Below are 25,856 nucleotides of genomic sequence, written 5' to 3'. Positions count from 1 at the left end.
GTAGTAGAGTAGGAGCCTGTGGGCACACACTTAGTATGTTGTGAAATCTGTTGTAAATTTATTGTAATGTTTCAAAAAATTTGTTTCAATTTTGCTGGACCCCAGGAAGATTAGCTGCTTCCTTGCCAGCATCTAATGGGATCCATAATAAATACAAATACAAATGTCACTTTGATGTCTTGACTAATCCAATGAAATCAACATTAACTTCACAAATACATGTTACAATGCATTATACAGAAAACAAAAAAAGAGGACAAGAAAGGGGATGGGGCTGTCACAGTAAACAGTGGCAACAACAAAAACAAGACGAGTGCTCAAACTCAGACCATCACAGTAGAAATTATATCAAGTGAGTACTACTAATGGTGAAGCATTTTGCAGTGTATGTTATGAATCAGTATTTTTGGTACCTGGTAAGAGGGTTGTTTAAAGATGGGGTTGTTATCATTGACATCTACTATACGCAGGTAGACAGGAAGCTCAGCCACTCTGGGTGGACTGCCGTGGTCCTGGGCTCTCACTGTGAAGTTCAGCCACTGCACCTGCTCAAAGTCCACCGTCCGGTTGGCTACGATCTTACCTGCACAACAACACAATGGTTACCAGAACATTTCTCATCATCAATATACTAATCAAATTAATGATGTTTGCTTATAAAGGCTCATTACAGGCTTGGGCTGTATTATGTGTGTGTGTGGGTGCAGGTGTGTTTGTTTGTTTCAACTCTGGGTTCAATGTAAAAAAGATTTTACATGATGCACAATATGCTACATCCAATAATTTCAATCTGTTTCATTGTTATGGCAATTCTAAGTGACCGATGCAAAGTTTGCAGAATGTTTGCATTTAGAATGTTTGGTTGACTTAAAAAAATGAGCTTCAATACCAAGCTATTCATTTTCATAATTCTATGAGGAATCAAAGCGCTGAGTAAATAAACCACCTCTATCCTCCGTTCTACTAGCGAATTTACAGTCACTGGAGAAACTGGACAAGCTATGTTCGAGACTTTACTATTAACTGGACCTGAAGAACTGCAATGTCCAATGTTTCTCAGAAACTTGGCTGAACAAGGACATGGATAATATATATAACTAATTAGTTTTTCTATGCATCGGTAGGACAGAACGGCAGTGTCGGGTAAGTTCAAGGGGGTGGTGTGTGTCTCTTTGTTAACCGCTTAAGAGGCGGCGCTTCTAGTGGCCGATGATTTTAATTCAGGAAAACTGAAATCCATTTGACCTCATTTCTACCAGCATGTCACCTGTTCAACTACAGGCAACATCCACATTGAGCTAAAGGCTAGAGCTGCCACTTTCAAGGAGTGGGACGCTAACCCGAACGCTTATAAGAAATCCCGCTATGCCCTCTGATGAACCATCAAACAGGCAAAGCATCAATACAGGACTAAGATCGAATCCTACCACAACGGCTGTGACGCTCGTCGGACATGGCAGGGTTTACAAACTATCGCGGATTACAGAGGGAAACTCAGCCGCGAGCTGCCCAGTGACATGAGTCTACCAGACCAGCTAACCCTAACCCTATCCCTGACCCAGTCTGTAATACCTACTGTACATGTTTCAAGCAGACTACCCTAATCCATGTGCCCAAGAATGCCAAGGTAACCTGTCTAAATGACTATCACCCCGTAGCACTCACATCTGTAGCCATTAAATGCTTTGAAAGGCTGGTCATGGCTCACATCAACACCATCATCCCAGACACCCTGGACCCACTCCAATTCGCATACCACCCCAACAGATCCACAGATCATGCAATTTATATTGCACTCCACACTGCCCTTTCCCACTTGGACAAAAGGAACACCTACATTAAAATTATGTTCATTGACTACAGCTCAGCATTCAACACCATAGTGCCCTCCAAGCTCATTACTAACCTTGGGACTGAACACCTCCCTCTGCAACTGGATCGGCAACAACATATCCGTCATGCTGACCCACAACACAGGATCACCTCAGGGGTGCATGCCCCCCTCCTGTACTCCCTGTTCACCCGTGAATGCGTCACCGCGTATGACTCCAATACCGTCATTAAGATTGCCAATGACATGACGGTGGTAAGCCTGATCACTGGCAATGATGAGACAGCTTAAAGGGAGGAGGTCAGAGACCTGGCAGTGTGGTGCCAGGACAGCAACCTCTCCCTCAATGTCAGAAAGTCAAAGGAGCACGCCCCAATTCACATCGACAGGGCTGAAGTGGAGCGGATTGAGACCTTCAAATTCCTCGGTTTCCTCATCACTAAGGACCTATCATAGTCCAAACACACCAACACAGTCGCTAAGATGGCACAACAATGCCTCTTCCCCCTCAGGAGCATGAAAAGATTTGTCATGGGCCCTCAGATCCTCAAATTTCTACAGATGCACCATTGAGAGCATCTTGACTGGCTGCATCACCACTTGGTATGGCAACTGCTTGGCATCCGACTGCAAGGCGCTACAGAGGGTAGTGCATACGGCCCAGTATTTCACTTGGGCTGAACTCCCTGCCATCTAGGACCTCTATACCAGGCGGTGTCAGAGGAAGGCCCTACAAATTGTCAAAGACTCCAGCCACCCAAGTCATAGACCAGGGGTCTCCAACCCTGTTCCTGGAGAGCTACCGTCCTGTAGGTTTTCACTCCAATCCTAATCTAGCGTACCTAATTCTAATAATTAGGTGGTTGATAATATGAATCAGGTTAGTTACAACTGCGGTTGGAACAGAATCCCACAGTAGGGTAGTTCTCCAGGAACAGGGTTGGAGAACCCTGTCATAGACAATGCTATCTGTTACCGCACAGCAAGCGGTACCAATACACCATGTCTGGAACCAACAGGACCCTGAACAGCCATAAGACTGCTAAATAGTTAGTGAAATAGTTAACCAAATAGCTACCCGGACTACCTGCATTGACCCTTTTTGTACCAACTTTTTTGACTCATCACATACACTGCTGCTACTGTTTACTATCTGTCACTTTATTCCTAGTTAGATGTACATATCTACCTCAATTACCTCGTAATCCTGCACATCGACTCGTACTGATACCCCTTATCATTACACATTGTGTATCTTTTATTATGAAGTGTTTTACTTTTCTATTAATTCTCTATTTTCTTTCTCTGCATTGCTGGTAAGTGTCCGTAATTAAGCATTTCACTGATTGTTGTTTACAAAGCGTGAAGCAAATTGAATATCACAACACATCTGGGTGCATTTCTGTGAATTTCAACTCTGCCACTGTTAGTGGGTTCAATATGAAACTGATTTTACATGATACACAGTAGCTAATGTAAATACATAGACCATAGATCAGTGTTTCTTTTTCTGTAGTGTATTGGCTACATTCAAAGCCATTAATTAGAGATTGAGGATTCTGCACTATATTTTATTTACATGACACTACAAAATGATATGGCAGCCATGTTAGCACCATATTAACAGTACATGCAGGGGTATATGAATACTATATACAGTATATGAAGGGTTTATTTTTTCATTTGTTAATTTCATCTTGTAGGCTATACATTCACAGCTAAAAGCTGAGTTGCATAGGCCTACAGAGAATGAGAAAACATTTAAATAGACATAACAATTAGGTAGCATATGTATTAGGTATTAGGTAGAATATGGGTGAAAATGCACGAAATTATTCTTTAATCATTAACATAGAAATGCTACCAAAAATAACACACAGAAACTTGTTAAAAAGGACAGTCCTCCATGATTCACCAAATTATATTTTGAAAGAGGAAGAAAAGGACTTTAAGCACATGTTTTCATTCCAGTCTCCTCCATCTCCACAAACTGAAGTTAATTGTAAAGATTTGTTTTTATTAATAGTGTATAATTGACAGCTGTACAGAAAGACTCATGTGAAGGCCAAATTACAGAGGAAGAACTTCTTGATGCAATTAAAGACTTTAAGTTCGGGAAAACTCCAGGGCTGGATGGCCATAACAGTTGAGGTATATCAAATATTTGTCCATGTAACCACTACTATAAAAATGGTAGACTATCAGATACTCAGCAAGAAGGTCTGATTTCACTATTATTAAAACAGGACCCAGGTGGTAAATATGAAGCTCCAGTCCGCCTAAAAGACTGGAGGCCCCTTACACTTCAGAGTTGTGATGCAAATATTCTAGTAAAATGCATAGCGCATAGAATTACAAAAGTATTGTCGGATGTTATTCATCCTTATCAGACAATTTTTTTCACATGGATGATACATTGGAGATAATGTAAGAGAAGTACTGGAAACAATAGAACCCTATTAAAATTGTGGGAAACCGGGCCTAGTGTCACACCCTGATCTGTTTCACCTGTCTTTCTGCTCGTCTCCACCCCCCACCAGGTGTCTCCCATTTGTCCCCATTATGTCCTGTGTATTTATACCTGCGTTTTCTGTTGCCAGATCATCTTCTCCCGTCACGTCCTACCAGCGTGTTCCCCTGTTTTCTGTGCTCTAGTTTTTGTTTTTCTTAGTCTTCCAGTTCTAACCTTTGCCTGACTTGACCTACCGATTGCCTGCGGTCCAGTACGTGCCTGACTCTGATTTGGATTATGACCCTTTGCCTGCTTTGATTTACCTTTTGCCTGCCCCTTGAACTATAATAAACTCTGAGACTCATACTATCTGCCTACTGTGTCTGCATCTGGGTCTTAGCCTGAGTCCTGATAGTATGAACTGACCACGACTGGCCCAGCAGACTCAGACCCGCTCCGCAATGCTGTCTCCTTCCAAGGAGCCACCATTGGAAGACACAAGGAGTTACTGCAATGCCTTATGGAAGGACTCCATACCCTGGCAGAATGCGATGACCATGCATTCGATACATTACTGGAGCAATTCCGCGTATTCCCTACTAGGCAGTAAGCCACAACAGTAAATCCCCAGACTCTCAGCAACCCCGCCACCAGCGGCACTTCTTCCCAGGCTACCCCGGCGTCCCAAGAACCGCGCTTACCTCCTCCTCCTCCGGAGAGCTACTTTGGAGATTCTGGAACCTGACGGGCCTTTCTCTCCCAGTGCTCCCTCATCTTTGAGCTTCAGCCTTCTTCGATCCCCTCGGACTGCTCGAAGATAGAGTGCCTCATAACGCTGATGTCCGGGAGAGCTATGGCGGTGTGTGAGCAACAGTCCGCCGTTTGCCTCAGTCGGGAGGAATTCGTGGCGGAGGTACGTAAAAGTATTTGATTCTCTGTTGTCTGGGAGAGAGGCTGCTCGTAAGTTGCTCCAGCTACATCAAGACTCCCGTAGTGTGGCAGACTACGCGGTGGATTTTCGCATGTTGGTGGCTGAGAGTGCCTGGAACCCGGAAGCCCTGTTCGACATGTTCCTTCACTGATCATAGCCTTGACCATCCGGATCAACCGGCGGCTACGGGAACGTAGGAGGGAAAGGAGTCTGCTCCCTGTCGCCCTCGCTCGTCCTCGATTTCCACCTCGCCCACGAGGATTCCCAGAAATCCCTGAAGTCTACATTTCCGAGTCAATCCGATGTCACCCGAGTTCTCTCAGGAATCACAGAGGGCTGCCGACTCGCCTCCTCTGAAGCCCATGCAACTGGGCAGGGATATATGATCTCCTGCTGAGCGCTTACGCAGACTAAACACCAAGAGCTGTCAGTGAAGTTCCTTGAGGGGGGATATACACGGCTGTGACAATAACTGAAGATAATTCTCTTGGGAGATAATACGGTCGGCATTTGATTGTAAGGAATTCTAGGTCAGGTGAACAAAAGGACTTGAGTTCCTGTATGTTGTTACAATTACACCATGAGTCGTTAATCATTAAACATACACCCCACACTTGTTCTTCCCGGAGAGATGTTTATTCCTGTCAGCGCAACGCACTGAGAAGCCAGGTGGCTGTACCGACTCCGACAGCATATCCCGAGAGAGCCATATTACCATGAAACAGAGTATGTTACAATCCCTGATGTGTCTCTGGAAAGCAACCCTTATCCTGATTTCATCGACCTTGTTATCTAAGGACTGGACATTAGCGAGTAATATACTCGGGAGCGTTGGGTGGTGTGCGTGCCTCCGAAGTCTGACCAGTAGACCGCTCTGTCTTCCTCTTCTCCGGCGGTGATATTTTGGGTTGGCCTCTGGAATCAGTTCAAATGCCCTAGGTGGTATGGACAAAGGATTCACTTCGGGAAAGTCGTATTCCTTGTCATACTGCTGGTAAATTGACATCACTCTGACATCCAACAGTTCTTCCCGGCTGTATGTAATAAAACGTAAGATTTTCTGGGCTAACAATGTAAGAAATAATACATTAAAAAACAAAATACTGCAAAGTTTCCTAAGGACTAGAAGCGAGGCAGCCTTCTCTGTCGGCACCATCTTGTGGACAAACTCAGTATTCATATCCCGAAAATAAATAAATTATCTCACTACAATACATTTTTAATAGAAAGGTAGCAAAAACAGATAAGATCTTGCTACCATGGAAAAGTAAATCCCTGTCTATTTGTGGAAAAATCTACTTGATGAATTCTTTAGTCATATCCCAGTTTACCGATTTACTTATGGCCCTGCCGACACCAAACAACGTGTTTTTAAATTGTATGAGCAAAAAATGTTCCACTTAATTTTTAATGGCGAGCCAGACAAAATTAATCGGGCCTATTTATGTAATGAATATGACATTGAACCTGTCACTAAAGGCTTCAGTCAAACAAAAATCTGGACTGGTTTTCCAGCAGATTGGTAAGAATGGCTCACCCTATGTTAAAAAATTGCCTTTTTCGTTTCATTCAGATTACAACATCCGACTTTCAGTTGTTTGAAAATTAAATAATCTCCAGAATATCGCTATTTTTAAAACAAGCCATAAAAAAACTGGTTGCAATTTCAGTTTAATCCACCAGAAAAGACAGAACAAATATTACAAATATTATAGTTCAACTCAAATACACTAATTGATCATTTAAAAAAAAACATTTTGGGGGAATAAAATGAAACATTGTATAATCTTTGTGATATCATAAATAAGACTGGTGGAGTTATGTCACACATGCAGTCACCAAAACATATGGAAATGTCTGCTCTGTCCAAAATTAAAACCAAGTGATTGCAGTTGGTTGCAAAAATGGAAGAGGCAAGTATAACAAGACAAGGAACTGTGTCATAAAGAAACCATACAGGTTGCAAAATAGTTGGGAAGAGATTTTTGATGTGCCGATACCATGGCACATGGATTATCTACTGATAAACAAATCAATACCCGATAAAAAAAGAAAAAATATTGTACAGTGGTTCCTCCTTTAAAAGTTGCGGCATTCTGCAGCACACCTTGCAGGCTGCTGCAGCATTCTATGGCACGTTATTTATTTGTCAGCCATTGTTTTGCAAATCAATTTATAACAGAGGAGTCAAATACTTATTTCCCTCATTAAAATGCAAATCAATTTATAACATTTTTACATGCGTTTTTCTGGATATTTTTGTTGTTATTCTGTCTCACTGTTCAAATAAACCTACCATTAAAATTATAGACTGATCATTTCTTTGTCAGTGGGCAAAAGTACAAAATCAGCAGGGGATCAAATACTTTTTTCCCTCACTGTAAGAGGATTGGAGGATTCTAAATTAATATCTAAGGGGCATAACATTTTCACACCCTAATTGTAGTGTAACTGAACTTTCAGTTGAGCGTACTTGCTCTTTGCCTTCTCTACTTCTCTACCGGAAGTGTATGCTGTTGCTATGCAACCTCTTGCTAGCTAGTTAGCATAACAAATTACTAGTTAGACATTTTTAAACTTTGAGTGTGTTCTTAAATTCAATCTGGAGTGCTTGCGCTCATAAATTCAGAGAGTTGGCAGATTGTCAGTTTGTAAATTCAGACCGTTTCGCTCTCGGAGCGCACACTAGACGTTCGGGTCAAGGAGTTGGGTTGATTTGAGCATTCTGGCCTTACAACGGCAGTCAAGCATCCAAGCTAACGTTGGCTAGCTTACTAGCTACTTCCAGACACAAATGAGACAATGCTGACCATTTTACTCGCTCTAGCAGAGCTGGTTAGGCAGTTTTCGTGTTAACCAGAGCGTTGGTGACTGTAACTGTGCTGCTGGAAACAATTTAGTTACGCTTTTTTTGCTGCCATTTACTGACACCGGCCATATTCAACGGGTGTTGAGCTCTCATCAATTCATTATTCTGCACTCTGGTACACTCAGACGAGAGTGCTCTGAAATCGGAGTAGATAGCCAGAGCAAATTTACGAAAGCACCCGAATGTCCATTGAGAACGCACAACGACTATACCATTTAGTTAAGCTAAGAATGACGGGAATCATCAAGTCAATAAACGTTGGGTAGTTAGATAGCCTATAGTTAATATACTGTCAAATTTGATGTATAACTACTAACGTTAGGTAGATAGCTAACATATATAACATACTATATATATATATATAGTATATATATATACTGCTCAAAAAAATAAAGGGAACACTTAACATGTTATGGCTAGGGGGCAGTATTTTCACAGCCGGATAAAAAACGTACCCGATTTAATCTGATTATTACTCCTGCCCAGAAACTAGAATATGCATATAATTATTGGCTTTGGATAGAAACACTCCAAAGTTTCTAAAACTGTTTGAATGGTGTCTGTGAGTATAACAGAACTCATTTGGCAGGCCAAAACCTGAGAAGATTCCATGCAGGAAGTGGCCTGTCTGACAATTTCTTGCCCTTCTTGATTATCTCTATCCATTACAGAGGATCTCTGCTGTTACGTGACACTTCCTACGGCTCCCATGGGCTCTCAGAAGGCGGCAAAAAGCTGAATCGTGGCTTTGCAGGCTCTGGCTGAAAAAAAGTAGCGCGTTTGGGTAGTGGCTGGTTACAGTACTGTGAGACTCAGGCGCGTGCCCGTGTCGACCCCATGCTATGTTTTCTTTCGTCTGTTTACCTAAACGCAGATTCCCGGTCAGAATATTATCGTTTTTTTACGAGAAAAATGGCATAAAAATAGATTTTAAACAGCGGTTGACATGCTTCGAAGTACGGTAATGGAATATTTAGAAATCTTTTGTCACGAATTGCGCCATGCTCGTGACCCTTATTTACACTTCGGATAGTGTCTTGAACGCACGAACAAAACGCCGCTATTTGGATATAACGATGGATTATTTTGGACCAAACCAACATTTGTTATTGAAGTAGCAGTCCTGGGAGTGCATTCTGACGAAGACAACAAAGGTAATCAAACTTTTGTAATAGTAAATCGGAGTTTGGTCAGGGCTAAACTTGGTCGGTGTCTAAATGGCTAGCCGTGATGGCTGGGCTATCTACTGAGAATATTGCAAAATGTGCTTTCACCGAAAAGCTATTTTAAAATCGGACATATCGAGTGCATAGAGGAGTTCTGTAGCTATAATTCTTAAAATAATTGTTATGTTTTTTGTGAACGTTTATCGTGAGTAATTTAGTAAATTCACCGGATGTTTGCGGGGGGTATGCTAGTTCTGAACGTCACATGCTAATGTAAAAAAGCTGGTTTTTGATATAAATATGAACTTGATTGAACAAAACATGCATGCATTGTATAACATAATGTCCTAGGGTTGTCATCTGATGAAGATCATCAAAGGTTAGTGCTGCATTTAGCTGTGGTTTTGTTTTTTGTGACATTATATGCTAGCTTGAAAAATGGGTGTCTGATTATTTCTGGCTGGGTACTCTGCTGACATAATCTAATGTTTTGCTTTCGCTTGAAATCGGACAGTGTGGTTAGATTAACGAGAGTCTTGTCTTTAAATGCTGTAAAATAGTCATATGTTTGAAAAATTGAAGTTTTCGGATTTTAGAGTTTGTATTTCGCGCCACGCCCATCATTGGATATTGGAGCAGGTGTTCCGCTAGCGGAACGTCTAGATGTAAGAGGTTAAACAACACAATGTAACTCCAAGTCAATCACACTTCTGTGAAATCAAACTGTCCACTTAGGAAGCAACACTGATTGACAATACATTTCACATGCTGTTGTGCAAATGGAATAGACAACAGGTGGAAATTATAGGCAATTAGCAAGACACCCCCAATAAAGGAGTGGTTCTGCAGGTGGTGACCACAGACCACTTCTCAGTTCCTATGCTTCCCGGCTGATGTTTTGGTCACTTTTGAATGCTGGCGGTGCTTTCACTCTAGTGGTAGCATGAGACGGAGTCCACAACCCACACAAGTGGCTCAGGTAGTGCAGTTCATCCAGGATGGCACATCAATGCGAGCTGTGGCAAGAAGGTTTGCTGTGTCTGTCAGCGTAGTGTCCAGAGCATGGAGGCGCTACCAGGAGACAGGCCAGTACATCAGGAGACGTGGAGGAGGCCGTAGGAGGGCAACAACCCAGCAGCAGGACCGCTACCTCCGCCTTTGTGCAAGGAGGAGCAGGAGGAGCACTGCCAGAGCCCGCAAAATGACCTCCAGCAGGCCACAAATGTGCATGTGTCTGCTCAAACGGTCAGAAACAGACTCCATGAGGGTGGTATGAGGGCCCGACGTCCACAGGTGGGGGTTGTGCTTACAGCCCAACACCGTGCAGGACGTTTGGCATTTGCCAGAGAACACCAAGATTGGCAAATTCGCCACTGGCGCCCTGTGCTCTTCACAGATGAAAGCAGCTTCACACTGAGCACATGTGACAGACGTGATAGAGTCTGGAGACGCTGTGGAGAACGTTCTGCTGCCTGCAACATCCTCCAGCATGACCGGTTTGGCGGTGGGTCAGTCATGGTGTGGGGTGGCATTTCTTTGGGGGCCGCACAGCCCTCCATGTGCTCGCCAGAGGTAGCCTGACTGCCATTAGGTACCGAGATGAGATGCTCAGACCCCTTGTGAGACCATATGCTGGTGCGGTTGGCCCTGGGTTCCTCCTAATGCAAGACAATGCTTGACCTCATGTGGCTGGAGTGTGTCAGCAGTTCCTGCAAGAGGAAGGCATTGATGCTATGGACTGGCCCGCCCGTTCCCCAGACCTGAATCCAATTGAGCACATCTGGGACATCATGTCTCGCTCCATCCACCAATGCCACGTTGCACCACAGACTGTCCAGGAGTTGGCGGATGCTTTAGTCCAGGTCTGGGAGGAGATCCCTCAGGAGACCATCCGCCACCTCATTAGGAGCATGCCCAGGCGTTGTAGGGAGGTCATACAGGCACGTGGAGGCCACACACACTACTGAGCCTCATTTTGACTTGTTTTAAGGACATTACATCAAAGTTGGATCAGCCTGTAGTGTGGTTTTCCACTTTAATTTTGAGTGTGACTCCAAATCCAGACCTCCATGGGTTGATAAATTGGATTTCCATTGATTATTTTTGTGTGATTTTGTTGTCAGCACATTCAACTATGTAAAGAAAAAAGTATTTAATAAGATTATTTCATTCATTCAGATCTAGCATGTGTTATTTTAGTGTTCCCTTTATTTTTTTGAGCAGTGTATATATATTGAGCAGTGTATATATATATATATATATAGCATACTTCTGTGATGATATGATATGTGGTTTGTAAGGAGAGCATAGCTAACAAATTGTCAGCCAACATAACGTGTAAGGTAACTTATTTGAAAAGTCATTACTTTATTACATTGAGTAGCAAGCTACCGCGAGGATGCGCTCTATCGACTCTGCGGCTTGAGCATGCTTTTGGTGCACAGTCGATAGAGCGCTGGACTTCATGCAAGAAGGTTGAGGGTTCGAAACCTGCTCCCTGCGTGTTTCATTTGAAATCGTGCACAATTATCAGTTTATTATTTGGTTTATATTGCCCATTCATTGTCAGTTAGAGACACAGTAGTGCATTGGGACCCAAAAGCATAATCAGTGCTCTAACTCCCACTTGGTCATTTAGGCAAATCTGGTCTGTGATAGGAGTTTTTTTTTTCACACCTAACTCAGCTATTAGACTATTCTTTAGTAAAGGTTGAATAGTCTATTGTTCAGCTATTAGCCCCCCTCCCCAACTTGAAACAAATTGTTTTTACTCCCATCTCGTTCCTTGCCCTCTTCCACGCTTCATTCTCCGCCTGAGTGGCTCGCTTGTGGGCGTGCTGGCAGGGTATGGCAGCACCTTCGGTTGTGCGTCAAGTATTCTGCATAGCAAGTTTGTTTGAAGATCTGGTCATTCACAGACAAATTGGTATATGCTTTGGAGGTACCTTTGTGTCTTTTTGTCGAGAGCAAAACCTTTTTCTTTTCAATCAAAAATAATTGTTCTGAAAGCAACTTTTTTTGTTGTTCTGAAAGCAAAAACGATGCTTCAAAGTAAAAAAAGTGCAATCAAATATTTTGTAACAGCGTGCAAAACTTTATGCATTTTATTCCCCAAAAATATTTTGAGAACAAAAAATGTTTTTGAAAGCAAAACTCCAATTTAATTTCGCTATCAACCACTCGCCATTTGGCAATTTCTTTGAGTATCAGTTTGGCTACAACCAATACTGTTCAGCCTTTCTTTCCAACACAAAGGAAGTCATAGCAGACACCTACAAAGGACTGTGAGATGATGGCATCTCAGGTAAGCAGCCCTGGGCATTCTTATGTCCAACTTCTACATAGCTAGTAGATAGCTCCTACGATTCAGTGTCAGTTCATAACATTCTACTATATTACATAGATACATACATACATAGCGTAGAATGATAAATCATACAATTACTATTCTCAAGCTAACCAAACGCATTTAGCTATGAACGCCTGTTCTCGCCATTTTCTGTTGAATTCATCTAACTTTCTTTCATGGCAACTCATAAGCAGGCCATGTCCTATTTGTTTCATATTCGATATATAATCATATTTCATGACAGTGTAATGGTTAGCTTTTTTTATAGAAGGATGAAAGAACACAATATGTCTGTCAGGGAATGCTATTCTGATATGTCAGATGAAGCGTTAGACCAGAAAGTCAGTGCCATTAAGGCAAGGATGCCCCATGCGGGCTTTAGAATGGTCAAAGGAAGTCTCCAAGCAATGGGCCATCGTGTACAATGGCGAAGAGTTAGGTAGTCTTTGTAGCGTGTAGATGGTGCAGGTATCATTGCTAGAATGATCCAGCTTTGTTGCATTGCTTAGCAAAAATACTCTGTTCCTGCTCCCATGTCTCTCGTCCACCTTGATACAAATCATAAATTGATAAGGTACAAAGACGTATAATGTCTCCATCAAATATAGGAAGTTATTGTAACTTTTTGTATTCTTACTTATTCGTAGACACATTTTCAATGATGTATGAAATTGGAGTTGTTTTTCATCAACTGGTAATACATAAATAATGAAGCAGGTTAATAGGTTAAACATTCCACTTTTAATTCCAATGCTTTTATTCAAGATACAACATTGTCATCTTTGGCAGTATAGATGGATTTTCAAGGAAGGTAAGTACATTATTTTGTATGCATATTGCATATTTCCAATCACAAAATGAACAACCACAATACCATTCTGGTGTTAAGCGTTCTGTGCTGTATTGACACATCCTGAAAATGACATCTGCTGCTTTAGATTGAACGGTCATATCTCAGTTATTGTTTTCATATCTTCAAAAAATAAGCTATTTTCCTTACTTTCAGAGCAGTGGCGGTTCTAGACCATTTCAACTGGGGGGGCCAAGCTGGGGCCAGTTGTACAGTTAGAGGGGCCAGTTACATTAGACGTTATTGTTGTCATATCGTTTTCTTCACTGCATTGCAGGCATTAGCAGGCAAAAGACCATGTTCATAATCATTAGTGTTCCGCGTTGCCACTGTCTAATAACGGATGTAAAAAAAAGAACGATAGCAAAAATTAGTTATGTAAAAATGATTTCATACTCCACATTTAGGGGGGCCACAAGGGAGTCCAAAATTGTTGTCACAGGGGCACTGCCCCCCCCCCCAGAACCGCCCCTGTTTCAGAGAGCAAGCTGATCAAGGGGTCGAAAATGTAGATATTGCCAGATGTATGTTCACTGTTCAAGGAACAGGCCATGGAAGCTTTATTGCTGACAAAAGTGTCCATAACCAGAGGTAATTCAACTATTCTGTGTTCTTTTTCTCTCTTCCACTATGCCTGTCTTGTTGTATATGGAACCTGTCTCACATGCATTAATTAAAAAACCCTTAAGATGTCAGCTGCTAATTTTCAGATTTAAACCACATAAACACTCAGCTATTTTCACTGGAGTATCAAGCCCCTGTTGCTGCCAAGTCATGATTTCCCTGGAGGTTAGCCTTGCAATAACCAAGTGGTGAGACACATAGCCCTCTATATTTAAATGTTTCATGTACACTCCGATAGGTGTCTGCGTCACATACAGTCAGTAACCACTCACAAAGGCACACAAAACTTGCATTTCTACAACCTTGAACCCACCTCTGTGTTCACTATTCATGAAGGAAGACCACAGGACCACAGAGATTAGGTTTCTCCCCCCCACAAAACCTTTTCTTTCTCTCTGTTAGAGTGGAATGCTAATTGAGAGATGTTTGGAGCACTGTGACATGTCAGTACTACAACTTGCGGCACAGTTTGGAGGAAGAAGGCTACCTTGACCTGTCTAATTCTATCCACCTCTTCTGTGTGGGATATGTGTTCCTACCTCGTCTGCAGGCAGTTCTGCAGCATTTCACAGAGAGTTGGAATAATCACCCTTTAAGTACAGAGGCAAACCTGACAACTCACCAGCTGTTGTCTTAGCACTACACAACTGATTCAAATGATCAAGTCATCATCAAGCTTCAAGTGGTATTTATGCATTAATTTGTGATCTGGTAATGTAAAAGTATAATAATGACATTATCTTCTATTGTTTGTCCTCATGTGTCTGTTTTCAGCATAAAGCACTCTGCAGCCACTTAGCGTGGACACCAGGTAAGACTACACACACATAGATTCCTGTTGAACACAGTCTCTTTAACTACCTTATTTTCTCAATAACAGTCTCTCTCCTTCACTTCATCCCTCTCCTTTTCTCCCTAAATCCTCTAGGTTATATCAGCTGTGTTGGTGAACACCTCCCGCATCTGAACTGGCTGATACAGAGGGCACAGCATGATCATAGGTGAGAGGTCACTTGTCGGGTCAACAGGAAGTATTATTAAAGAGATGCTTTACATTGAAATACAGATTGAGATGTAGTAGTCCCAGAGTTAATGATCCAAGGTCAGTTTTGCATTTCACCTGATGATTATGACTGACCGTGTTAGAATAAAAAAAACAAAGCTTAATCATAATCTCTCTCTATCCATCTGTCTCTTGTCTGCAGGTATGTTTTGATGTGAGAAAGGAAGCCAGTCCCGTCATCGTCACCTCACCCGCTCTTAATAAGATAACCTTCGGGCCGACTGGGAGCCCAAGGCTGGTTAGGAAACACCGCTAGAGCCACTATGTAATTGTGATGAACTGAGAGAATTTTAGGGTAGCACTGTAATTCATTAATCATATGCTGTCTTCCCTGCTCCTCTGTTTTACCTCTTTCCTTTTCTGTCTTCTGCCATTCAGGAATGGCTGAAGAATTACAACATTTGCTTAAAGCTATATCTGCAAATGACTTGAAAAGCGATAGTCAATCGATCAATAATATCTTAGTAAAAATGTGAATCTTTAATTTAAATCTATAGAAACTATGCAAATAGAAAGATTCAGACCTTTGTCAAACATCACAGCAAAGTTGAAAAATATAAGTATAAATCCAAACTGGATGGTTTTCAGAGATAGATCGGAGGGGTTTAGGGTAGCTGAAGGGTGGGACAAAAATAATAATAATATATATATATATATATATATATATATTGGTGTTTGGACTAAGGTTGTATTTTTACAAGGGGTACAATTTTTGTTGTTCCGGTTACATATTAAATCAAATGTGTGTGTCTTAAAATGTTCTGATGTGCCCTTTTTGATTGAGATTCATGTGTGTGTGTGTGTGTGTGTGTGTGTGTGTGTGTGTGTGTGTGTGTGTGTGTGTGTGTGTGTGTGTGTGTGTGTGTGTGTGTGTGTGTGTGTGTTATACCAGTTGAGGGGTCCTCCAGTCTGAGGTAGTCCCCTCTGGGCAGGTGTAGCAGCTGGTAGATGACCTGTCCGTTAGGGCCTTTGTCTGGGTCCACAGCTGACACGGACAGCAGAGTGGTGCCGGGCTGAGCGCCTTCCAGAATTTTCTCTGAGAAGTTGGCCACTCCAAAGGGTCTGAACCGCGGGGCGTTGTCATTCACATCCAGCACGTTCACTATCAGTCTCGCTGTTAATGGTTGAGCGGTAATTGAGAGGGTTATTATTGTAATGAGACAGGAGAGATTAAGAGCATTGTCGTTCAACCTATTTTGAGTGTATTGTACTGATTGAGGTTTGTGTGTAAGGTAAGTATGCTTGGTTTTATCATGAGCTGCAGTAAGTCAATTCCTATCTACTTCTGTTAGTTTGACAAAGTGTTGAATCTTGAGAGACATATAGGGCCACAAAAAGGTGATGAAATACAAAACAATTGTTTAAAAAACTAGAATTAGGGTGATTTTAGATGAAGACTCACCATTAGGTACGCTGACTGACATGTCGATGACATCACTGGCGTTGTCATGCACCGACACAAGGATCTCAAAGGTGGCCACCAGCTCTCTGTTGAGTGGGTTACGCACAAACACAGCACCTGTGGGAACACACATGCACAGGCACACATTCACAGTTCACATATACAAGCATTTAACACAGACACACACACACGCACCGACACATGCATGCATGCACAGACACACACGCACAGACACACATGCGCACAGACACACACAGTTTACATACAGTTGACTTATACTGTATACCATGGGTGCCTGACCATGGGTGCCTGTCTGAAAGTGGGGGTGCAAAAAATATATATAATCCTGCAAATCTAAGCTGTTTCTTCACAAGGGAATCCGTATTTATGAACAGAACAAAAAAAATGTTTAGGTTCTGCCACAATAAATTATTTTGAACTCGAGTACTTTAGAGGGCCAGATGTAATTTTTTTATTTATCTAGGCCTATATGCCAACAGTGCGCAACAAAGACACAGTTATTATAACCATTACAGATAACAAATCCCAATTGCTAAATTGCCCTATATATATATTCAGTCAATATTATACATTTTAAAGCTAATTTGACCCATGCACTAACAAGTTTCTTCAGCATAAGCAGCTTGACTACTGCTAGTGTACTGTAGCTTTATTGATCTACTGTCCTTCAACAAAAGATGTACTCACATTGTTGATTAAGAATTAAACCTCTCAAACAGCCTAAAAACAACCTCAGAGTAGGTTTAACCCATTAATGTACTTGGTCAACTTGTTTTTTCATGTAAGACATTGCACTAATTTAAACATTATGGGGAGGTTTTCCCGGACACAGATTAAGCGTAGTCCTGGACTAAAAAGCATGGATAACCTGGACAAAAAAATTGAAAATCTCCAGCCAAAATTCTTTCTAGTCGAGGACTAGGTGTAATTTGTGTCCTCGAAACCGCTGCTTAAAACCTGTTGGGTATAGGGGGCAGTATTTGCACGGCCGGATAAAAAAACGTACCCGATTTCATCTGGTTACTACTCCTGCCCAGTAACTAGAATATGCATATAATTAGTAGATTTGGATAGAAAACAACCTAAAGTTTCTAAAACTGTTTGAATGGTGTCTGTGAGTATAACAGAACTCATATGGCAGTCAAAACCCTGAGACAAATCCTAACAGGAAATGGAAATCTGATGTGTGGAAATCACTTCAAACCTTTGCCATTGAAACACACAGGGGCTTATTAATCATTTAGCACTTCCTAAGGCTTCCACTAGATGTCGACAGTCTTTACAAAGTGGTTTGAGTCTTCTATGGTACAAACTGACCCAAAGAGAGGCTGTGGAACTTGGTCACAGGGGGAGGGCCATTTACTACTATGACGCGGCCGCCCATGGCTACCCTCCCCTTTTGAAACGTTTAGTAAGACAATGCAATCGTCCGCCTTGAATATTATTGAAGCTCTGGTTGAAAAAGGCCCTAAAGATTTATGTTATACAACGTTTGACATGTTTGAACGAACTTAAATAAAAAAAAATTGCACATTCATGACGACAAGTCCCGCGCACTACGGTACATTTTGAGTAGCCTTCGGAACGCGCTAACAAGAAGGAACTATTGGGACATAAATTATTAACTTTTTCGAACAAAACTACATTTGTTGTGGACCTGGGATTCCTGGAAGTGCCTTCTGATGAAGATAATCAAAGTTAAGGGAATATTTACAATAGTATTTTTGATGGTTGATGGTTCCAAGATGGCGCTAACATGAATCGCCTAGCCTATTTTTCTGAGCATACCACATCGTTTATTGCAAAGTGTGATTTCCCAGTAAAGTTATTTTTAAATCTGGCAAAGCGGTGGCATTCACGAGATGTTAATCTATAATTCTTTGAATGACAATATTATATTTTAACAATGTTTTCGAATAGCAATTTTGTAAATTGTAGTGCTGATTCACCAGAAGCATTTGAGGGAAAATATTTTCTGAACGTCACGCGCCGATGTAAAATGCTGTTTTTATATATAAATATGAACTTTATCGAACAAAAAATGCATGTATTGTGTAACATGATGTCCTAGGAGTGTCATCTGATGAAGATTGTCAAAGGTTAGTGCTGCATTTAGCTGTGTTTTGGGTATTTGTGATGCATCTAGTTGCTTTGAAAATGGCTGTGTGATTATTTCTGGCTGTTTTTTTTAATTTATTTTATTTTATTTAACCTTTATTTAACCAGGTAGGCAAGTTGAGAACAAGTTCTCATTTACAATTGCGACCTGGCCAAGATAAAGCAAAGCAGTTCGACAACATACAAAAACACAGAGTTACACATGGAGTAAAACAACATACAATCAATGATACAGTAGAAAAAAATAAGGCTATATACAATGTGAGCAAATGATGTGAGATAAGTGAGGTAAAGGCAAAAAAGGCCATGGTGGCAGAGTAAATAAAGTATAGCAAGTAAAACACTGGAATGGTAGATTTGTTATTTGAAGAAAGTTCAAAGTTAAAATATAAATAATATGGTGCAAAGGAGCAAAATAAATAAAATAAATAAATAAAGTAGGGGAAGAGGTAGTAGTTTGGGCTAAATTATAGATGGGCTATGTACAGGTGCAGTGATCTGGGAGCTGCTCTGATAGCTGGTGCTTGAAGCTAGTGAGGGAGATAAGTGTTTCCAGTTTCAGAGATTTTTGTAGTTCGTTCCAGTCATTGGCAGCAGAGAACTGGAAGGAGAGACGACCAAAGGAGGAGTTGGCTTTAGGGGTGACCAGAGAGATATACCTGCTGGAGCGCGTGCTACAGGTGGGTGCTGCTATGGTGACCAGTGAGCGGAGATAAGGGGGCATTTTACCTAGCAGGGTCTTGTAGATGACCTGGAGCCAATGTATTTGGCGACGATTATGAAGCGAAGGCCAGCCAACGAGAGCGTACAGGTCGCAGTGGTGGGTAGTATATGGGGCTTTGGTGACAAAACGGATGGCACTGTGATAGACTGCATCCAGCTTGTTGAGTAGGGTATTGGAAGCTATTTTGTAAATGACATCGCCGAAGTCGAGGATCGGTAGGATGGTCAGTTTTACGAGGGTAAGTTTGGCAGCATGAGTGAAGGATGCTTTGTTGCGAAATAGGAAGCCAATTCTACATTTCACTTTGGATTGGAGATGATTGATGTGAGTCTGGAAGGAGAGTTTACAGTCTAACCAGACACCTAGGTATTTGTTTAGGTCACCTAGTAGCACGAGCTCTGAAGATAGATGGGGGGCAATCAGTTCACATATGGTGTCCAGAGCACAGCTGGGGGCAGAGGGTGGTCTATAGCAGGCGGCAACGGTGAGAGACTTGTTTTTAGAGAGGTGGATTTTTAAAAGTAGAAGTTCAAATTGTTTGGGTACAGACCTGGATAGCAGGACAGAACTCTGCAGGCTATCTCTGCAGTAGATTGCAACACCGCCCCCTTTGGTCGTTCTATCTTGTCTGAAAACGTTGTAGTTAGGGAGGAAGATTTCAGAGTTTTTGGTGGACTTCCTAAGCCAAGATTCAGACACAGCTAGGACATCCGGGTTGGCAGAGTGTGCTAAAGCAGTGAATAAAGCAAACTTAGGGAGGAAGCTTCTAATGTTAACATGCATGAAACCAAGGCTATTACGGTTACAGAAGTCATCAAAAGAGAGCGCCTGGAGAGTAGGAGTGGAGCCAGGCACTGCAGGGCCTGGATTCACCTCTACATCCCCAGAGGAGCAGCGAAGAGAGAGATAGTTAGCTGCAAGATCCAGGTGTAAATGTCCAGAGCATGCGGTAGAAATCCGGGGAAAGGAGAGAGAATAGGACCGGTATGCTCTGGTCTGAGTCGCGCTGTACAAAGACTGGCGATAGCTTTTCGAGCTAATGGATATCTGATGACCGCTAACCGTGGCTAGCTGAACTCCAACGTCAGCCAGTGAAAATGGCTAACCTCAGGCTAGCTTCTGTTGTGGATTTCAGATGAGGTAAATAATACTTTCTTTTTTTAAATTGGTGAGGCGGGTTGCAGGAGAGTGCTTTGAGGTTGAGTTTTTAGAAGAAAAAATGTAAAAAGATATACGAAGAAAAAATATGTAAATATATATACACGGGACACGACAAGAGGAGGGTAAAGGACATCTGAACTGCTACGCCATCTTGGAAAAAAAAGATGGTTACTCTCCTAACATAATCTAATGTTTTGCTTTTGCTGTAAAGCCTTTTTGAAATCGGACAACGTGGTTCGATTCAGGAGAGGTGTATCTATAAAATGGTGTAAAATAGTCATATGTTTGAGAAATTGAAGTTATAGCATCTATGAGGTTTTGTATTTCGCGCGACGCGATTCCACTGGCTGTTGACTAGGGTGGGACGCTTGCCCAGAGAGGTTAACCCTACATTTGACCTAGCCTAATACATAAGTTTACTCAGATGGTAAATGGACAAGGTAGCTTTTGAACATATGTGACTAATTTCAGGGAACTAGGCGTATGTCCCACGTCACTACTTAACAGGAGAGCGATTTGAACATAAACTTTTTTTTAAATCAAAATGCTTTTTTTTGGCAGAAATGTCTTCTGGTACATGTGAACTTGCATGTACCTTAATAACAAACGTGCATACCATCTGCAAATACCAATACAATTATTAAATTATGAGCCTAGTTGGTTTAGCCAAGGAAAAAGTCAGGAACCTTCCCGCTAGCCATGATTGGCTGAGATAATGGGTGGGCTGGACATGCCGAGATGAGTTCAGATTGGTCTGCCATGTAGCATGCTTCTGTCTATAACATGAGCTGGTCATTATGTGTAGGTAATCCTTTCTAAAGTGGCTTGATTGAACGATATCCCGTAGTGGAACTGCAAAAGGGTTGCTCTCCACTTTATGGAGGACCAAGTTTTAAATCAGTGGAATTAGAATATGATAGTTAAGGAGATGGAGAAAATTCTGGTGTTTGATTGCAAATATGCATAGGGAGTCGAAAAGAGAACACACAGAAGGCTATTGTATAAAACACCTGTCTCCGGGTTACATCTTCAAACTAAGGGCAACGATGGCATCCGTGACAGGGAGAGAGAAGAGTCCATCCATGTATATGGGTAAGATAGTCTAGCTAGCTACATTTTCTGATATTACACATTTATAATTTTGTCAGAAAGTCATTTTCATTTCATTGTTCTGTTAGCTATCTAGCTAACGTTAGCTGGCTGGCTCGCTAGCAACATTATGTGTATTATCTGTGTAGTAAAATTATTTGTATCTCAGAGCCATTTGGATTGCTAGCTATAGCCTAATTTTAGCTAGCTAGCTAGCTAGCTAGCTAACATTGAACCTGGTTGGTTAGCTACCTGCAGATTCACACAGGGTAGTAAAGTTATGAGTTGGGATTATGGTTCATTGTTTAGCTAGCTAGCTACATGTCTAAACAAAAAACTCCACTATGCAATTAACCATTTCAATAGAATGTTCATGATGTCACTGCGACAACTGTCGATAGCCATAGCTGGTAAATTAGCTCTGGCTATTTTCACCGATTTCAGAGCACTCGCATCTGAGTGTGCCAGAGCGCAAAATAACTGACGAATTTACGAATGCTCATCACCCGTTGAATATGACCGGTGTCAGTAAAAGTTGGCAAAAAAATAGTATTTCAATTGTTGCCAGTAGCACAGTTACAGTCACCAATGCTACTGGATAACCTCAACACAGCCTAACCAGCTCTGCGAGGGCGAGTAAAATGGTCAGTGTGAGCTGTTTCCTTATTCGTGTATGGAAGTATCTAGCAAGTTAGTCAACATTAGCCAGTTAGTTTTGGTGCTTGACTGCTGTTGTTAGGTCAGAATGCTCAAATCAACCCTACTCCTCCACCAGAGCGTCTAGTGTGCGCTCTGAACACTTCGAGAGCTAAACATTCTGAATTTACAAACAGACAATCTAACAACACTCTGAGTTTATGAATGCCCAGAGCACACTCTGAGCACACTCCAGATTGAATTTACAAACACACCTGTAGTATAAACCAGCCATTCATCTTGAAATCTTTGGTTGTTAAGTACATGGCCTCCCTTGTGACCCTTAAAGAGATGGGTGGGGATAAGGCTTAACCTGTTAGGGCTAGGGGGCAGTATTTGCACGGCTGGATAAAAAAATGTACCCGATTTAATCTGGTTACTAATCCTACCCAGTAACTAGAATATGCATATACTTATTATATATGGATAGAAAACACTCTAAAGTTTCTAAAACTGTTTGAATGGTGTCTGTGAGTATAACAGAACTCATTTGGCAGGCAAAACCCTGAGACATTTTCTGACAGGAAGTGGATACCTGATGTGTTGTATTACCTTTAAACCTATGCCATTGAAAAACACAGGGGCTGAGGAATATTTTGGCACTTCCTATTGCTTCCACTAGATGTCACCAGCCTTTACAAAGTGTTTTGAGTCTTCTGGAGGGAGATCTGACCGAACAAGAGCCATGGAACGATGATGGCCCATTAGACACCTGGCGCGCGAGTTCATGTTGGGTACCCTCATTCCAATACGTTATAAAAGAGAATGCATTCGTCCACCTTGAATATTATTCATGTTCTGGTTAAAAAGGCCCTAATGATTTATGCTATACAACGTTTGACATGTTTGAACGAACGTAAATATATTTTTTCCCCTCGTTCATGACGAGAAGTCCGGCTGGCTTAGATCATGTGCTAACAAGACGGAGATTTTTGGACATAAATGATGAGCTTTTTTGAACAAAACTACATTCGTTATGGACCTGTGATACCTGGAAGTGACATCTGATGAAGAGAATCAAAGGTAATGGATTATTTACATAGTATTTTCGATTTTAGATCTCCCCAACATGACGTCTAGTCTGTATCGCAACGCGTATTTTTCTGGGCGCAGTGCTCAGATTATTGCAAAGTGTGATTTCCCAGTAAGGTTATTTTTAAATCTGGCAAGTTGATTGCGTTCAAGGGATGTAAATCTATAATTCTTTAAATGACAATATAATATTTTACCAATGTTTTCTAATTTTAATTATTTAATTTGTGGTGCTGACTTGACTGCCGGTTATTGGAGGGAAACGATTTCCTCAACATCAATGCCATAGTAAAACGTTGTTTTTGGATATAAATATGAACTTGATAGAACTAAAAATGCATGCATTGTCTAACATAATGTCCTAGGAGTGTCATCTGATGGAGATTGTAAAAGGTTAGTGCATCATTTTAGCTGGTTTTATGGTTTTGGTGACCCTGTCTTTGAATTGACAAAACATTACACACAACTCTTGTAAATGTGTGGGTGTAAAATAGTTGTATGTTTGAAAAATTTGAATTTTGACATTTATTTGGATTCAAATTTGCCGCTCTTGAAATGCACCACCATGGAGTGCACCACGGGTGGGACGCTTGCGTCCCACCTAGCCCATAGAGGTTAACAGGGTGTGAACGATGCTGAATGGGTGTAGACAAAGAAGAGCTCTCCAGTAGGTTTCCCAAAACATTCAAGGACCATTTTCTCAATTGTTTTCCCATTGTTCCACAACTGTAGTGTATGATATACAATTTTCTAGCTCTGAGTCTCTACTTTTATCCAATGTAAAAAAAACACCATTTCAAATGTTACTACATAAGACCAAATCGAGCCGGTCGGTCACATATTTTGAAGCTGTACAGTGGTTCCTCAATTAAAAGTTTTGAGCTTATGCCGCGACCTTTTGTGGTAGATGGTGGCAGATTGTTGTAAATTGCATAATTGTGTCATTGTTCCACACTATCACAAGGGGGAGTAAGAATGCTGATCTATCGGTAGTCTAAACTGTGGCACAAATATATTTTTGTAAATTAATGGAGGTGTGAATGTTTCAGTCCAAGAGTCTCTCTTCTCTGGCACTAGAATCCTGCATCAGGCAAAACAAATAATAGCTCGCAGGTGGTCCCAGAGTTGAGAGAGAACTTGGGTAAATACAATGGAGCCATTTACACTAGACATGTATACTGACAATTTTTGAAAAATAGGCACGGTAGGCTTTTGGTTTCTCTCCCTCTAAAAACAGAAAGAAATAATTCTAAATAACAAACTGTCTTTATTTACCACAGTGTGAAAGAGTGATAGCCCCTCTATATGTAGTGAGTTTCTGAAACACTTTGTTGACGTGAAGAAGAAACTGAATGAAAGAGTCCAGCGAGAATAGGGAGGGGGAAAAGGTTGACCATATTTTCAAGACCTGACCTACTATATTTATTCATGAAATTTACTAATGTACTTGGGCAATTTAATATATTTGTTCAGGCTTGGCCTATTTAGTAGGCTATTTTGCCATAAAGCTATATTTGTCAGCGTAAAGTGACTCACACATTCGTGGCTTTGGATCAAAATAAATAAGTATCAACATTCTTTCTGATAATCTTTAAAATATAACTGTTTTGACCACGTTAATCTGCTCATGTTGTGTGTGTTCAGTTATTTGTGACATTGTGGTTACAATGAAGAATGTAAACAAAATAAATCCTATTCATAATGAATAATCAGATGTGTTGCTTGTCATTTTATATTTTTAGGCAATACAAAGCATACACATACAAACATCAACGACATCACACCTTCCCAGACCCAGATCCTATTTCCTGTATTTATTAACTTGTCTGCATGTCTATTTAACATTTGGCTAAAAAGAAACCATTCCATGAATTAACCTGTTGGGGCTACAGGTTAGCAATGAACCCCGAGTCGGGATTGCTAACAAGGCTGGAAATTCAAAACATCAAAAATCTAATCATTTCAATTTCTCAAACAATCAACTATTTTACACAATTTAAAAGATAAACATCTCCTTAATCTAACCACATTGTTCGATTTTCAAAGAGGCTTTACGGCAAAAGCATAAAGTTAGATTATGTTAGGACAGTACATAGCCACAAAAGTACAAACATCCATTTTCAATTCAAGGTCAGGCGTCACCAAAAGCAGAAACCAGCTAGAATTATGCACTAACCTTTGTCAATCTCCATCAGATGACACTCCTAGGACATTATGTTATACAATACATGCATTTTTTGTTCCATCAAGTTCATATTTATATCCAAAAACAGCATTTTACAGTAGCGTGAAATTCAGATTTTTTCTTCTCTGAAATGCTTCCGGTGAACATAACAAAATTACTATTCGAAAACATTGGTAAATTATAATATTGTCATTCAAAGAATAATATATTATCATCTCGTAATTGCTACCGAATGGCCAGATCTCAAAATAACTTTACTGGGAAATCACATTTTGCAATAAACGGGGTGCTAT

The 25,856-nt window shown here is 41.1% G+C and overlaps 1 protein-coding gene across 3 annotated transcripts in view; it reads right to left on the bottom strand.

Annotated features, from left to right (window-relative positions):
* The window catches only part of LOC106579432 (cadherin-23), a 706,260-nt gene that overhangs the window by 65,075 nt on the left and 615,329 nt on the right, over positions 1 to 25,856 (bottom strand). For all 3 annotated transcript variants that reach the window (XM_014159337.2, XM_014159338.2, XM_014159340.2), the window contains 3 exons: positions 16,538 to 16,654; positions 16,025 to 16,249; positions 414 to 583 (listed from right to left, as the gene is read on the bottom strand). In XM_014159337.2, coding sequence (XP_014014812.2) covers positions 414 to 583; positions 16,025 to 16,249; positions 16,538 to 16,654 — 512 coding nt within the window. The remainder of the gene's footprint in view (positions 1 to 413; positions 584 to 16,024; positions 16,250 to 16,537; positions 16,655 to 25,856) is intronic.

Source organism: Salmo salar, chromosome ssa19, assembly GCF_905237065.1.
Source record: "Salmo salar chromosome ssa19, Ssal_v3.1, whole genome shotgun sequence".
NCBI classification, from domain to species: Eukaryota; Metazoa; Chordata; class Actinopteri; order Salmoniformes; family Salmonidae; genus Salmo; species Salmo salar.
This window is presented reverse-complemented; position numbering and strand designations above follow the sequence as displayed.